Source organism: Miniopterus natalensis, chromosome 21, assembly GCF_054644295.1.
Source record: "Miniopterus natalensis isolate mMinNat1 chromosome 21, mMinNat1.hap1, whole genome shotgun sequence".
In the NCBI taxonomy this organism is placed as follows: domain Eukaryota; kingdom Metazoa; phylum Chordata; class Mammalia; order Chiroptera; family Miniopteridae; genus Miniopterus; species Miniopterus natalensis.
Window position 1 is genome coordinate 9,425,988 of NC_142101.1, and position 15,001 is coordinate 9,440,988.

General features: G+C 39.9%; 1 protein-coding gene across 1 annotated transcript in view; it reads right to left on the reverse strand.

The window, feature by feature from the left end:
• Positions 1-406: 406 nt before the first annotated feature.
• The window catches only part of RGS7 (regulator of G protein signaling 7), a 230,090-nt gene continuing 215,495 nt past the window's right edge, over positions 407-15,001 (reverse strand). Inside the window, exons 9-16 of the mRNA XM_087828939.1 lie at positions 14,368-14,442; positions 10,741-10,839; positions 9,509-9,570; positions 8,432-8,542; positions 7,184-7,309; positions 5,748-5,934; positions 2,897-2,986; positions 407-612 (exon numbers count right to left, since the gene is read on the reverse strand). Coding sequence (XP_087685065.1) covers positions 538-612; positions 2,897-2,986; positions 5,748-5,934; positions 7,184-7,309; positions 8,432-8,542; positions 9,509-9,570; positions 10,741-10,839; positions 14,368-14,442 — 825 coding nt within the window. The 3' untranslated portion in view covers positions 407-537. The remainder of the gene's footprint in view (positions 613-2,896; positions 2,987-5,747; positions 5,935-7,183; positions 7,310-8,431; positions 8,543-9,508; positions 9,571-10,740; positions 10,840-14,367; positions 14,443-15,001) is intronic.

A 15,001-nucleotide genomic window follows, 5' to 3' on the forward strand; every position in this document is an offset into this window, starting at 1 on the left:
GAAACAATTCTTCAACAATATACTGAGCACTGTGCAACTTTCTCCACCAAGATCTTAAGGCATTTCTTATATATTATCTTCCCCTGGTGACGTAGGAGGAAATTTTATATTAAAGGTTGGAGACTCCAGTAGAGCCAGCCCAAATTTTGTGAAGTTTATAGTGTGATTAACTCCTGGAGTCCTTCATTTTCCAGCCCTTTAATCTGTGCAATCACATTGAATGTTCAAAGTATATTCTGCTGTTGAAAGTCTTTCAAATACTCTGCGCACAGTCACAACCGGCAATTAGTAAATAGAACTGATTAACATTCCCCACCACAAAGCTCTCTGAAGGAAACTAAAAACAAAAGCCGTATCTTCGTTAAATCCAATTTGCTTACATGTCAACACACACAACTCCACTTAACTAGCGGTCATATAGCAAAAGCCACAACACACATACACACACACACACACACAGCAGCATGGAGCTAATCACACAACTCAACAGACAATGCAGACGAACTAGAGTAGAAACCAAGAGTTTTCTACCTCTTTTCATAACAGGTTAGTGCTGGCCCTCAGTGTTGGTGTACAGTTTTTATGGCATGGGAAAATAGGGATGTTTCTGCCCTATAAAAATAAATGTGTTCAAGGCTTTAGTTTGAGCTCACACAATGTCAGAAAGTTCCAAAGGCACTGGCACAATACAAAGAAAAGAAGAACCCCACAAACAAAGATATCACCAAAACAGAGGGCAGGGTACTGAGCACACAGTGGTATCAAAACTACTGGTCTACCAAAGGGTTTACTTGGTAATTTTCAACAGCTTCCTGAAAAGTAAAGAATAAGAGAGGCATGGTGGTGGCTCTTCATGGTACTGGGCATATCTTGTCACTGGTCACCATTCATACCAAGTCTTTGCCTTTGAACTGCTTACTAGGTCATTTTCTCCCTGCAGACGGAGGAAGCACAGCCCCCTCGCTGTTCTTAGGAAGAACCAAGGGAAAGAGCATAGAAACACAGAAAGGGATCTAGTGAATAAAAATAAAAATATAAAATAAATTGTTTCCTCCCTGCCAGCGTGGATCAGTGGTTGATGGTCGACCTATGAACCAGGAGGTCACGGTTCGATTCTCGGTCAAGGCACATGCCCGAGCTGTGGGCTCCATGCCCAGTAGGGGGCGAGCAGGAGGCAGCCTATGGAAGACTCTTTGATTATTGATGTTTCTCTCTCTCTCCCTCACCCTTCCTCTCTCTAAATCAATAAAAACATTTAAAAAACAATTATTTCTTTATTTTATAGACTATAATATATACTTCTTTCCAAACCTTAGTTTGATACACGTAGTTTGTCATGTATGACATCTTTAGCTACTCTGGAAAGGTCTGAGACCGAAGGATTAGTAGAAACAAAGTTCTGAATTTGAATAAAGGCAATACGCTGGCTGGGCGATGGGGTCAGAAATCAAAGAAATTGATTAATGGGACTTAATGATCTGTAATTCCTCCAAAAATAAGACTTACCACATTCTGTGCAAATTTCTCAAGAGATGTTCTGCGACCCATTGAGTGTTCCGACTTACACATGCAGGGTAGGGTAGGGCAAAGGGAAACAGGGAGCATAAAAAAAAAAGAAAGCAAGGAAAACAGAGCAGAAAAAGACAAGAAGATGAAATGATAAAATACCAAATCATATCTTAAGTCACAGGGACCAGGAAGGTGGGAGAGCTGCCAAGGAAAGCCTCTTTTTATTAATGATTTTATTTTAAACACTCAGTCTCTTCTTGTGCAAACAAAATGGAGTGATTTCAAGCAAAACTGAAGTACGCTAAAATGAAGTAGATATGTGAAATTTTTATGCTGACATTTGCAAAGTCTTAATATTTGAAAATCTAGAGGCATTCCTAATAATTTTCTATCAGGACCAGATTGCTGTTGATAACAGTATTGATTTTTAAAGCATTTCCAATAGAAATTTCTTAAAGGATGGACATTTCATACTCTGCTGTCCCACATTTCAGAAGCCTTTAGCTGTGATCACTGAGTACTTACTATCTGGTTAGAATTTTACATGATCTTAATTAATTTGAATTTAAATTTAAACAACCTCATGTGGCTGGTGGCTGCTGTACTGGACAGTCTGACTATAGGATACTTTGAAAAGTCTCATTAGCCTAAATGATGATCATGAATTACACGAAATTACAATTTCATCTCAGAATTTTAAGAAGCTATGAACTCTTTCAATATTAGGAAATAATGAGTGATGTTGATGTTTATTTCCAGGTTTCCCACATCCTATTATCTTACATGGATGACATAGGGTGCTAAGGACAGTGAGACTGACTGTAAACATTAATTCAAATGAAGTCTCCTGGGACTCTTCCTAAGGGTGCTCGGCCACCGTATTAGGTGTGTAAAACTCACTGTGGGGATACCAAGGGATTCAGGCTAAATACCAAGTGAAAAATATTCAGAAGCAAACATTACTACATTCTGACAGCTATCACTTAAAAAAAAAAAAAAAGAATATCTTTAGTTATGGGGTATGTAGCTAAACACATACATTCTAGCTTACGGAACAAAGACAATTTGCCTAAGGACACTGTTCTTTTACTTCTTTTATTGTCGTTTTTGATTTCCTCAAACTGGGCATAGAGAAGACAAGCATGAAACGTGAGAACAGCTTCAAAGAAACTTTGTGGAAAGCAAGACCATCTACAGAAACAAACAAAAAAGCAATCGACAGAGTAAGAAAGAACTGAAGTGGCTCTTTTAAAATGCAGAGGTTTGGGGAAGGGTCTTGGGGTGCGTTCACTTACCATTTGTCCAATACCCTGGGCCCAGCGGAGGTAACTATTGCAAATAAAGATAATTGAGAATCAGACTGAAAAAGGTCACGAAGAACCAATACCTTTTTCTTTGCCTGTAGAAGCTCCTGATAGGCACTGGATCTTATAAAACGTGGGTATGAATCACTTTTCATCAATTTGTAAATGTGCTCCTAGAAAGAAATAACGGTCAGGGTGCTTCTTTATTATTTCTCCGGGAAAATCAAACACAGTGATAAAAACACAACATATTGTTCCGAAACAAATCTGGAAGCAGCTGGGAATAATGATAATGCTGCTGATGAGAATACCTTCTGTTTACAGAACATGTGGATCCTCAAATTACGTATTTTACTCATAAATCAATCTTAAAACCAGATGAGGAGCTGCAAAGAGTGTAAATCACAGCCAGTCCTTTAAAAATGGATTTTAGTTAACAGAATGTCATAAAGTGATTCCAAATCGAGTTGTTGATTTATATAGATTATTCGAGAATATAAATCAATCTGCTAGCTCTTAAAATTACTCCAGGTCCAAAGTGAATGACGTGAAGTGAGGGTTGAGTAACCATCCTGGATACCTGCGACATCGTATGGATTTGGAGGGTGCAGAATGCCCCGGTGAATCACTTCTCTTTAGTGCAAATCATATGCACCATCATCGTCACTCACATCCGCTTTGGGCCAGAGCACAAGTCACAACATAAATTTTGTGATGTTTAATGGTTATATCTCCCCATTTGGATGCTTTCTTCTACTCATTCAGTGACAAATTAGGTAAATATTTAATCATTAAATCCTGATCCGTTTGCAGTGTTCTATTTTGACGGTGAACATTGGTAGACAAAGAAAGCAAAGAAAAAGATGTATTCATCCAATTCAGTGTTATCGGCCCAATTTAGGGAGATTGTGCCCTGGCCGATTGCAGCTCAGTGAGTGTAAGTGCCCCTTGGTCTTTCTAGTCTAACGAAACGGCAGTGAGAGGCAGAGTTTTAAACCCTTGGAGAGTATCTGCACGTCCAGTCTCTTCTTATTTGGAGAAAAGATATAATTTTTGAAATCACTCGGTTTCCCCAGTCTCAGACACACAGCCATGATTTGGGGTTAGTCTGAATCCACTTCAGAACATTCAGGACTAAGCCTCCCTGTGAAGCCCAAGGCTCCTCTCCGAGTGCGGGGCATTGGAGGGATGAGGAATGTTCTGCGGAGCCTGGGGCTGTGCAGAGCAAGTGCCCAAATGCACTTGAGCAGAGGCCAAGTACACTTCAAAGCGCTTGCCTCTGTTCGTTCATTCAATCCTCGAAGAACCTCCACAAGGTTGGGAAACCATTACCATAACCATTTTTCCCCCAATATTACAAATTTATTATTTTTTTTAAGTAAAAAGTTTAAATATGAAGAAACTGAGGTTTGGAGAAATGAAGTACTTGCAAAAGGTGACAGAGCAGAGCTCAGTGCAGAGCTCAGGCCTTAGGTTCTGGAATCTGCTTTCTGAACCATTGCACTGCGTCTCTTCTCAAACAGTGACAGACAACGTCTATTATATTTTTGAAGACAGGGTTACAAAAACCCATAAAAAAGTGGAGTTAAACATCTGAGCTTAATTGAAAGAGAAGCCTGGGGCCTGGTGGTAACGCTTTCTATAGAAAAACGATGCCTTTTCATGTTATTTAAGGCCTATTAGGCAAGATATCTTCAAATGACACAGATAAATGTTCCTTTTAATATGTCAGGAAGGCCATTCCAACAGTGGACACGCTGTTGGCTCTAGAAAAATGTTTGAAATTTTATCTTGAGCTGAAATAAAAATAAATAAGCAGAGACATAAGCAAGGCCAGAGTTTTTATCCTGCTAGCTGTCGTGTGTCTCCGTAGAATGGAATTGTTTCCACATAGGAGACTATAGCACAGGGAGGGAGAGTGGGAGGGAGTTCATTTAGCTGTTTCAACCTGCGTTAGTTTCCTACGCAGTGGCTTGTTTTCTTAAACCAAAGCCAAGGATAAATGTACTTTCAACTGAGTAAAATTAAGGAAGGACATCTGTGTATCTCAGTCTTCATCTTCTATTTTTATTTATTTTATTATTTTATTTAGTAACACTGTTATTTAAAATAGAATATACTTTCTAGAGTTACTACTCTTTTCTAAAATAGGTTTAAGAGATTATCAAGTATGCATGTTCTAATTTAAAAGCCAATTTCAACACATCATTAGGAAATAATATCCTCTCATGACAAGTTTATTTTTCTTCTTGAGCATAACATTTTTTAGAGAAAGTGGAAATTCAAGCTGTTCTTAAGGGATAAATTATGTCCAGTTTGAGAAAAAAACGCTGAAAATTTGTCTTAGAAAGTAACTATCTTAATATCTTAATATCAATTTCCTTTTATTTCTTTTTGCAGACTAAAAAATTAACTTGGAAAATTAACACGTGCCTAAATCTAGTATTTCATTGTGTCATCGGTGGCAACACGGGTTTGAGTCTGACACACCTCTGAGCTAATTTAGTTTAGCTCTGACTATTCGTAATAGTGGATAATTTCGGAATATCAGAATCTTAGAGTTTCCATACTGGAAGACACCTTGAAGATTTTCAATGTGTTCCTGAGGTTGGGCCACTTTGGATAAATGTTTGCTCACATAATGGGTGACATAGGGGACAACGAAGTAAAAGTTTTCAAATATTTCAGATATTCACATACAAATATTCACATACAAGCAAATTTTCACATAAAAACCATACAAATTTACAAAGCAGTCCCAGGCTTTTAGGTGACTCTAGAGCATCTCTGTTGTCTTCTAGATCAGTTAGTTATTTTACATACAATTATCTAAACTGGACTGTTAGACACTGCCGCCCATTATAATAAAAATAAAACAAAAGTATCTCAGCTCCTCGGGAGCACATGTGTGACTGAGGCCCGCCCTGTACCCACCTGAGCATCTTCGAACGTGTACCGTCCCGGCTCCTTCACGTTCTGGGTGGTTTTGTCGTAGCTCTTAGAATCCAGGTTAATGGCACTGGGGGCTCCTGGGGCCAGAAACTCTTGCCATATTTCCTGAACTCGGGAGGGGACTTCTCTAATAGGCCTCTTCTTCAGGTCCTCCACGGCCAGCCAGAACCTGTGCAGAATGTGACACCGATCTGAAAATTCTTTAAAACTGAGTGGATCAGACAACTCACAACCATGAGTAACAATGAACTCACTTTCTCTGAGGGCTTCCTCCATCAGGCTTAATCCACGGGACATCTGTCAAAGTTCTACATACTCCTGAATGTTCTGTTGAATCCCCCCCAAAGAATGTGACAATGCCTGGCACCGCTTAGTTCCTACGAAAATAAATGACTGCTGAGACCTTTCAGTAAATGAGCTGCACAGGATGGCATGTGTCATGGGTAAGGAGATGAGAGTGTCATGTTTCAAAAGAATAATGGAAGAGCTCATGGAAAGACAGTTCCATGTAGAGGAAAGTTATCACTCACTTCAGCGAACTTAAACAGAGCTATTACAATCTTTTCCGGTGTCTCACATTTAAAAATTTAATTTCCAGGTGTCTTTCAAGTTAGAAGAGTTTCCAAATATCTGAGGATGATGTTTACAACAGATGGGAGAGTGTGTAGATCTCTCTCACTAACAGCTTAAGGCAGTGCTGCTCTCAACTGCCCTGGCGCTGCATTTAATGTGCAAAGAAAATGAGTCACCCCCAGAGTTTTGTCTCAAGTGTTATTATGATTTTAAATATGTTTTTATTGATTTCAGAGAGAGGAAAGGAGAGGGGGAGAGAGAGAAACATCAATGATGAGAGAGTCATTGATCAGCTGCCTCCTGCACGCCCCCTACTGGTAACTGAGCCTACAACCCAAGCATGTGCTCTGACCAGGAATCGAACCATGACCTCCTGGCTCATAGGTCAATGCTAAACCGCTGAGCCACACCGGCTAGGCTGTCTCAAGTTACTGATATAAGCACCCAACCTCTTTTTCTAGACCTTACTTGAGAAACAATATGCAAAGGCCAATATTGATAAATAGTTGATATTTTAATTTAACTGCAATTTTAATTTAATGTAATTTAACAGAAATATTATTGGTCATTTTCCACTTTGCCAAGCACTCCTTTATGGACAAAATGTATATTGTAAAAGATCAAGAGAGAGTGTAAAAATGAACCACCATGAGGAACTAATAGTGCTGGACAGACTTCACCTTAGTTACTTTTTCCCTCTTCCATCAAGTGGCAGAAATTCAATGAGTTCATGTCATCATCCATGGTGGTGGGAGAGTAACTGACCCTTTAAGTCCTACATAACCAGGCACATCACAGATAGGCATCTCTGGCTCTTAGTGTAAGGTCTAGAAAACATGTCTTACCTTAAGTTTTCAGAGCTGAATTCTGACTCTAGAAATTTAAGAAACTGTTCTCGCCCAACTGGGTCTTTCAATGCTTCATCCATGCCAAACCCCCACCGTTTTACCCTCTGCTGGCTTGGTTCTTTGCTACAGGAGAGAAAACAAAACCAAACACATTCTTTCCATTACAAGCCTTATTTTCTACTATAACATTTCCCTCCGAATCATTTATGTCTTGACATTCCTGTCTTTAACTTTCAGGGGGGGAAAAAATCTCAGATTGATGACTCTGCATGAAATTGTAGTGAGCTAGAAAATCATGGCCTAAAGAGGGTTACAACTTGCCAACGTCAGACAGGTAATCAGGGGTAAACTGCAGACATTCTGACCCTACAGCCCAATTTCTTGGCCACTCCCCAATGCAGTGTCATGATGGTATGCTGTCCTGGGAGAAAATGCATTGGGAACCAGAAGGCCTAAGTCCTAGTTTATGACTCTGCTGTTAATTAAATGTGTGACTTAATCCTGGTGGAGTAACAACATTTTGGGGTTCTAGCTTCCTCATGTATAAAACCTAGAGCTTACAGGTGAGGAGTTCTGTACTTCTCAAGCATTTAAAATCCACTGGATGGATGTAAGACAAAGAGAAGGTCCATAACTCCAATCTAGAGAAGTGCTACAGAACGTGAGAACTCACATTCTATAAAGTGATATGCAATGATGTTTTTATCACTGTCAAGATTGATCATATAATTCTTCCCTAGCTTATAAAAGAAACCAGGGAGTCCTAAATCATGCTTTGGTTTTCTTAAGAAGTCAGTCTCCTGTCAGTTTCTCTTAGAGTGTGTATGGTAAGGTCATTTTGTTTTAAAATGGAATGTATAAAGGCATACTGATATTGGGCTTAAGTAAGTATGGATTTAGCATTCATTTCACTTGAATTCATGGACCTCTGTATCTACATGGACTTTTAAGGAAGCTAAAACAATAAGTTCAATTTAAAGAACTGAAGATCCCAACTCTAACTAGTCAATCTTAAAGCCTTTATACCTCTATTTCGTGCCAGTCTTCTGGAAATGCAAATATTAATCCAAATCCAAATATCTGAGGTTCAGAACCCATTACCTTTAAATAAGAATTTTATAGCATCGGCTAATGCAGACATAGAGTAAAATTACCTTTACAGTTACTCAGCTATAGGATTCTTCCTATTTAACCCAAGCCCTGAAATAAGTGAAATATTTTGAGGGAAGAGAAAATGTCACTCACCTTGCTTCAAGTTCCCAGAAAGTGGTATCATCAGACAGCCATGGGTTAGAAGGGTCAGGTGGCACAAAAAATGGGTCATAGTCTAAATACTGTTCCGTGTAGCTTAGCAGACTAGAGAGAAGAAACATGTTCATCTTCCTTAGTTGTCTGGTGGGGTTACAACCAGCCCAAAGTAAGGGACACTAGAAGAAATATCTGGCCAAGGAACCCTTGCTTGCAGAATGAAACCCAACGGCAGTTTTCGCATTTCAGTAACTTATAAGCATCAACTTATTGTGCTTCTTGGAAGGCAAATGTGGCTAAGGAGTCCCTCTCTCCCCATGCCTAAGCTGTGTGAGTCAGGATCCCACCATTACAATGAAGCAAAACAGAAGAGGTGAAGGTGTGAAGGCCATTGCTAAGCGTCACTGCCAAGCCTTGGTTGACCAGTTCACCCACAAGCTGAATTGATTTTAGTCAACTTGGAAAAGAAGTTAAGAAGGGATTTTTGTTAAAAGTATTTATAGAAATTAGGTAAAAGGGGAATCGTTAACCAAAATAAATTTTTTTAAAACCTGTATTTAAAAACAAAAAAAGAGAGGAGAGGAAAAAAATTGAAGAGGTAGGATTTGACAATGTCCCAAAGTGAAGAACATTGGTGCCACTAAGAACAGATTTGAATAAGGAATGGAAAATATTTAAAATCTGAGTTTAATTCAAATTTGAAGTTATGTAATAACTCAGTGCGGATGTTAATATGAATGTATAGAAAGCCCAACTTCGTAAGTTGAAAGGGTCATTGCTCCCAGCAGGAGGGAAAAGATTCAACCCCTTGGAATTCTCTCCTGTATCTGATTCTGGTTGCACAAGGATTGGACTTCTAGAGATGTAAGACAATAATGATCATTCTGTAGTTAATTTAAACTGCAATAAAACAGTTCTTGAAAGTTTTCTGTTAAAAAAGGAAGAGCAAATAACATTTATTACAGGGTTCCAATTATTTAGCTCCCTTTCTAATAGTTTTTTTTAAATCATTTTTATCATATTTCACTGTCATATAAAATTTTTAAATGTATATGGACATCTCGAAATACTTACCTATCAGCAACTTTTGACATTTTTAACCGATGTCTATCTAACTGTATTTGCCAATAGTTTATCTGAAAAGAGAGTTAAAGAAATAGTTATATAAGTAGTGACATTCTCACAATTTTCAGCTCTAGTTTCTGATAAACTGGGCAACTCCAAACAAGAATATGTTCTAAATTCCAAAGTCTGTAAAAAAAAAAATCAAATGAGAGAGCTCTGAAAGAGTTAAAAATTAAAATCTGCTTGAATGTAAATATAACCAATATTTATCAACAGTTCAGGCAAACATTTACATGGACATAATCACACATGGAAAACTTCCATTTAAAATTCTCTGAATTACTTTTCCTTCATGATGATTATAAGTATACTAGAAAAATGTATTATATTCTTGATAAATCATATTACAATAAAATATAAAAAAAAAATTATCAAAAAGAGAAAAAGCCCCATAACTGAACCAAGAGATTAATAAATATTTGATGGGAGACACTGGTGTTTGCTTTGCAATATGACTTGGAGACAAAACTATTGATCCACTGGTAAAACAATAAGTGATATATACTATGACTGTACACCAGTGTGGAAACTTCTAGAGGCTTATAGATAGAGGGATCAGAACTGCAGAAACTACAATAAGCACTTGTTTGTGAAGATCATGTCACATGATTGGATACGGGAAACATGACAATGTAGCCAACCTCTTGTCTAGACCAGCACTACTGGAAATGTTGAAGGGTCTTCTTTAAGAAGAAGCTAATGAACAAAAGAATCTGACGAACTAAACAGATCCAGAGACACTGACGCAGGCAACAGGCAATCATATTTCAGAGGGAAGAGGGAAGGGGGTGGAGGGTGGGAAGAGATGAATCAAAGAAGTTATATGCATATATGCATAACCCATGGACACGGTCAATAATGGGGTGAAGGCCTGGGGAGGGGGTGGGAGCGAGGTGCAGAGGGTCAATTGGGGGAAAAAATGGGACACTTGTAATACTTTCAACAATAAGAATTTTTAAAAAAATTGGGATAGGGAAAAAAGGACTTGGGAAGTTAAACACTGGAGAGTTTTGACTACATATAATTAGACAATTTCATTACTTTTTAACTGAAAATCTTCTATATGAAACAGTTAACCATACAAGCAACCTTTTAAAATACCTTCTGTTAACATTCACCTTCTGGTTTTCATAGAGGCTACTCTGTGGACCACTCACAGGTCATTTAATAGGTTCACCCACCTGTTGTTGTAATTCATCTTCTGTTGGAGGTTTAGTTTCTGGTGTGGGTGTGTGGGTAGGACTGTGACTTCTAATATCATTTTGTAAACCGTAGACAGACTATATTAAATGAAGAAAGAAAGATGTTAGGACAAAATAGCATGTGTAGTCGGAGAGTCTCTAAAAGGTAATTTTGTGTTATATATTCAGTAAGGTAACTTTGAGACATATCTGATTAAGCTTCTTATCAAAATTCACAAGACACTGCTATCATAAATATCATATGGATGTGAAATGGAAGCACAGCTCTGAAAAAAGATGTGGCTGGATCATTAACTTTGACAGAATAATTGATTATATGGAGAAAACATGGTAAGTGTGAGCCCATCTGGGGATGGGCTCAGAGCGCTTTTTCTTTGAGGAGGAATGAAAGATGAAGACAGATGAGAAGTATGTGAGCCCCACCCAGGGAATGAAAGTTTCCAGGCAGGTCTGAAAAGAAACTCCTGAAACCAGAAGAGCGTTAATCGAGATGCTTTAAATGAGCCAATTTTCAGAACCATTACCAACCTTACCAGTATCTCTAAACTCAGATGTGTTTTGTTTCTGACCTCTCTTCACTTGAACCCTCTCTCTTCTTAACATTAACCTCTTGGCTCTACACAATGACCCTCGGGACTTGTTTCGTTTCCCATGTGTCTCCATTGTCTTGCTCTGAGCTTTTCTTCAACAGATTTGACTCAGGTCTAACCAATCTGAATCGTCCAATTCACACTATCCTTGGTAGGTCCTTTGATCTCCCCTCTCTCAACCCCAGCCTCCTGGAACTCAATTCCTGCCACTGGGCACCCATTTTCACCCAGTAACACATATACTGTGAATTAATTATAAACAGGACTGAATTGAATGAATTGAACTTTTTCCATTCATTCATTCATTCATTCATTCATTCATTCATTCATTCATTCATTCATCCATCCATCCATCCATCCATTCAACATCTATTGAACATTTACTCTATGCTGGATTTAGTGCCAAGCATTAGGGACACAGAAGCAAACAAAGATGGATATGCTTCCTCCCCCACTGGAACCCAGAATTTAGTGGAAGGGAAACATGTTACACAAATAGTCACACAAATAAGTATATGATTAAAAATGTGATACGCTTTAGGAAAGAAAACCATAAGGAGCGTAGGGCCTGGCGTACAAGGAAGCTTCATTTCCATTGACGAAACAGAGAAGGCCTCCATGAACTATTACTAGTTGCATTTGAACATGATCAAATAAAACGACCTTCTGAATACTGACATAACACTTGAGGTTGATTTTCTAAACTTAGGCAAATGAAAGACCACCGAGTATACGATAATTATACTTTTCGATGTTTGCTATGTTTTTCAGTTGTGTCACGTTAACTTTTGATAAGGACAATTGAAAGGAGTCTAAGTCTTGCACCTCCACTTCTGTTTACCTTGGTTTAATTACTGTAGATTCTTTAAAAGGAACTGGCAGTTCATGTAAGAAAAAATGCTTATTAAACAAGATAGCTAACAGTTTTGTGTTTTCTGGTTAAGATTTAAAAACAAAGGCATGCGTGCAACTGCTGTAGGATTCTTGAAGACTTCAGATTTGCTCTGGAGGTTTTAGTGCCATGCAGCTCTGCAGTCAGGAGCTGTATTTCTACCGCGAGGGAGTCACAGGAAATGAGACTGCAACCAAGACAGGTGCTGCTCAAGGATTCCATCTCTGCACACTTGACCTTGCTAGGCCTTGTGTTTCTCCAGCATTCAACAAGGGCTGATGGTATGAAAAGAGCAACGCTGCCAATTATTGCTTTTCTTCAAGCTTTCAAAGTCACTGTAGAGTACAGCACAGGGAATATAGTCAATAATATTGTAATATGTATGGTGCCAGGGGCTCCTGGAAATATTGGGGGGATCACTTTGTAAAATATATGACTGTCTAACCGCTACGCTGTACACCTGGAACTAACGTAAAACGCTATTGAATGTCAACTGTAATTGAAAAATAAAATTTAAAATTGATGCTATGTGAAGCACTGGTAAAGTATCAATATTGAGTATTGTGTTAAAAAGAGTGTAAATGGTGGCTTTATTATCTTTAGGTTCTAGCTCATCAATCCATTCACTTCCTCTTCTGAATCAGAGCACATCTCAGTTGGTGTCTGCTGGGGAAACTTGGCACAAAGTAGGATATTACAAAGGGTAACACTTCAAAATTCAGAAAGTAGCGAGAGGTGGCTTAATGCGCTTTTTGAAGAGCTGATTACACTTTGAATCTTGTCCCATAAAGTCAGTCCCCGGAGCACTCAGGATGTGCTGTGAGCCGGGGATGAAAGGACCCGAGCAGGGCCTGGCACAAGAGGGAGGGCACCCAGGGGCGCTTTGGCCTGGCTTCGCCTCTGTCTCTCACAGAGTCCCTGGGACAAAGGCTTTTGAGCTGCATCTGAATGGTTTTTCTGGCACTTCCCCTGTGGCTTCTTTATCCCAAGATCAAGGTCGGCTGCCTCAGAAGAAAAGAAAAGGTACTTGAGCCATACTGGGGCCTTTGAACATGGTGTATATGTGTCTAGGGATGGGAAAAATACAACAAGAAATAAAACTGCGAAAAAAATGTTGTGCGTCTACTTCAGGGACACGTACCCTGGAAAATGCGATCGCTGCATAAGGAAAAAGCCACAGAAAAGAAGGTCTTGAACTCCGTGGAATGCTTTAATCTAGCGATGCCGGCCTTGGACATGTCCTCAGAGTGACTGTCGCAGGCCAGAAAATCTTATGTGCATCAAGCGTTGTTTATGGAATGAATAAAAATGCCTTCTATGTGTGTATGTTACTTTAAAAAATACATAGGTACTACTGCTATGTGTTTTCAAAAGATTATTTAAAATGTCATTAAATACTGGAAAGCTTTGTTTTGTTTTTTGAGTATTGTCTCACATAACAGATACCATTCAGTCACTAGCTTATGGCTGTGTCACAAAATCAAAGGGGTCCTCCTTCAATATCTGCAGTTAAGAATCTTTACAATGTCCCCTTTTCCCTCAGACTTTTCTCCAAAAATGCCCTTCTCTTGCCCCAGCCAGTGTGGCTCAGTTGGTTGGGGGTCGTCCTGTGCACCAAGAGGCCACCAGTTTGATGGCTCCATTCGGGGTCAGGGCACATGCAGGCTCGGTGCCCAGTAGGGGGTGTGCAGGAGGCAGCCGATCAATGTTTCTCTCTCTCTCCCCCTCACTTCCTCTCTCTCTAAAGTCAATAGAAACATCTTTTAAAAACATAAAAATGCCCTTCTCTCATGAGTATCGCTTTTTCACAGTCTCCATCTACATCGCCTTGTCCCCTGGACTCTGAAAGAGATGACTTTCTTTGCTGATGACTCTTCTCTCTGATGGAGAGGGGGGTCCTCAGCATCCCCAGGCCTGTCCTGTCACTGACACCTGCAGGCCATAGGATGGGGCAAGTTCCTCAGGAGAGAGGGACTGAAAGGAGAGCGGCCTTGAGGGCCAAGATTGTCATCTAGCCAAGCAAACAGAAAGCAGAGGAGATACTCGAAGATGCTCTTCGAGGTGGGGGCAGAGATCTTCCCGACTGACGTCCTCTAAGATCAGCACAACAAATGGGGGTCTTACCTTGCGTGTTTTGTGGGGGTTTCTCATGCGGGAAGACTTCTTAATGTCCACTTCAGTGGTATTTACACATCCAGGCTGGAAATGGAAAAAAAGACAGACAAAGGAGTCTTCCACTGTGAAGTCTCACCATGCATTAACGACGTGCCCTCTGGAACCCGGGGGAAGGCCGTGATGACAGTCACTGACGGCAGCTCTTTCCAAATGACCGGAGCCACCTCTGTCAGCAGTGGCTGCTGACAGAATCCCTTACACTCTTACTCCATGCATGACCTCCAGATGCCGCTCTCAGTGGGCCCAGGACAGAGAAATGCATGGGCTTCGCATGTGTAAGTGTGTTGATGTTAGTTGCAAACCGTACAGATTGAGAACAAGGGAGTCCAGAGACCAAACAGGGTGACCCCTGCGCACAGCCTCGCTCAGTGCACCCTCTCCATAGGAAGAGACCCTGCTTTAGAAGGTGGCTTGCTTCCCAAGTGGGAAACCTGCAATCCGTGGAGCCGGCTCAAGTCCCAGAGTATATATTTTTAGCGATGATTCATGGAATCGGGTGCCTGGGAATATTTGTTTTCCACAGACAGATGTGCAGAGGAGGCCGCGGCTCACATGCGGATGAACAAAGAAATGGGTAATCAAT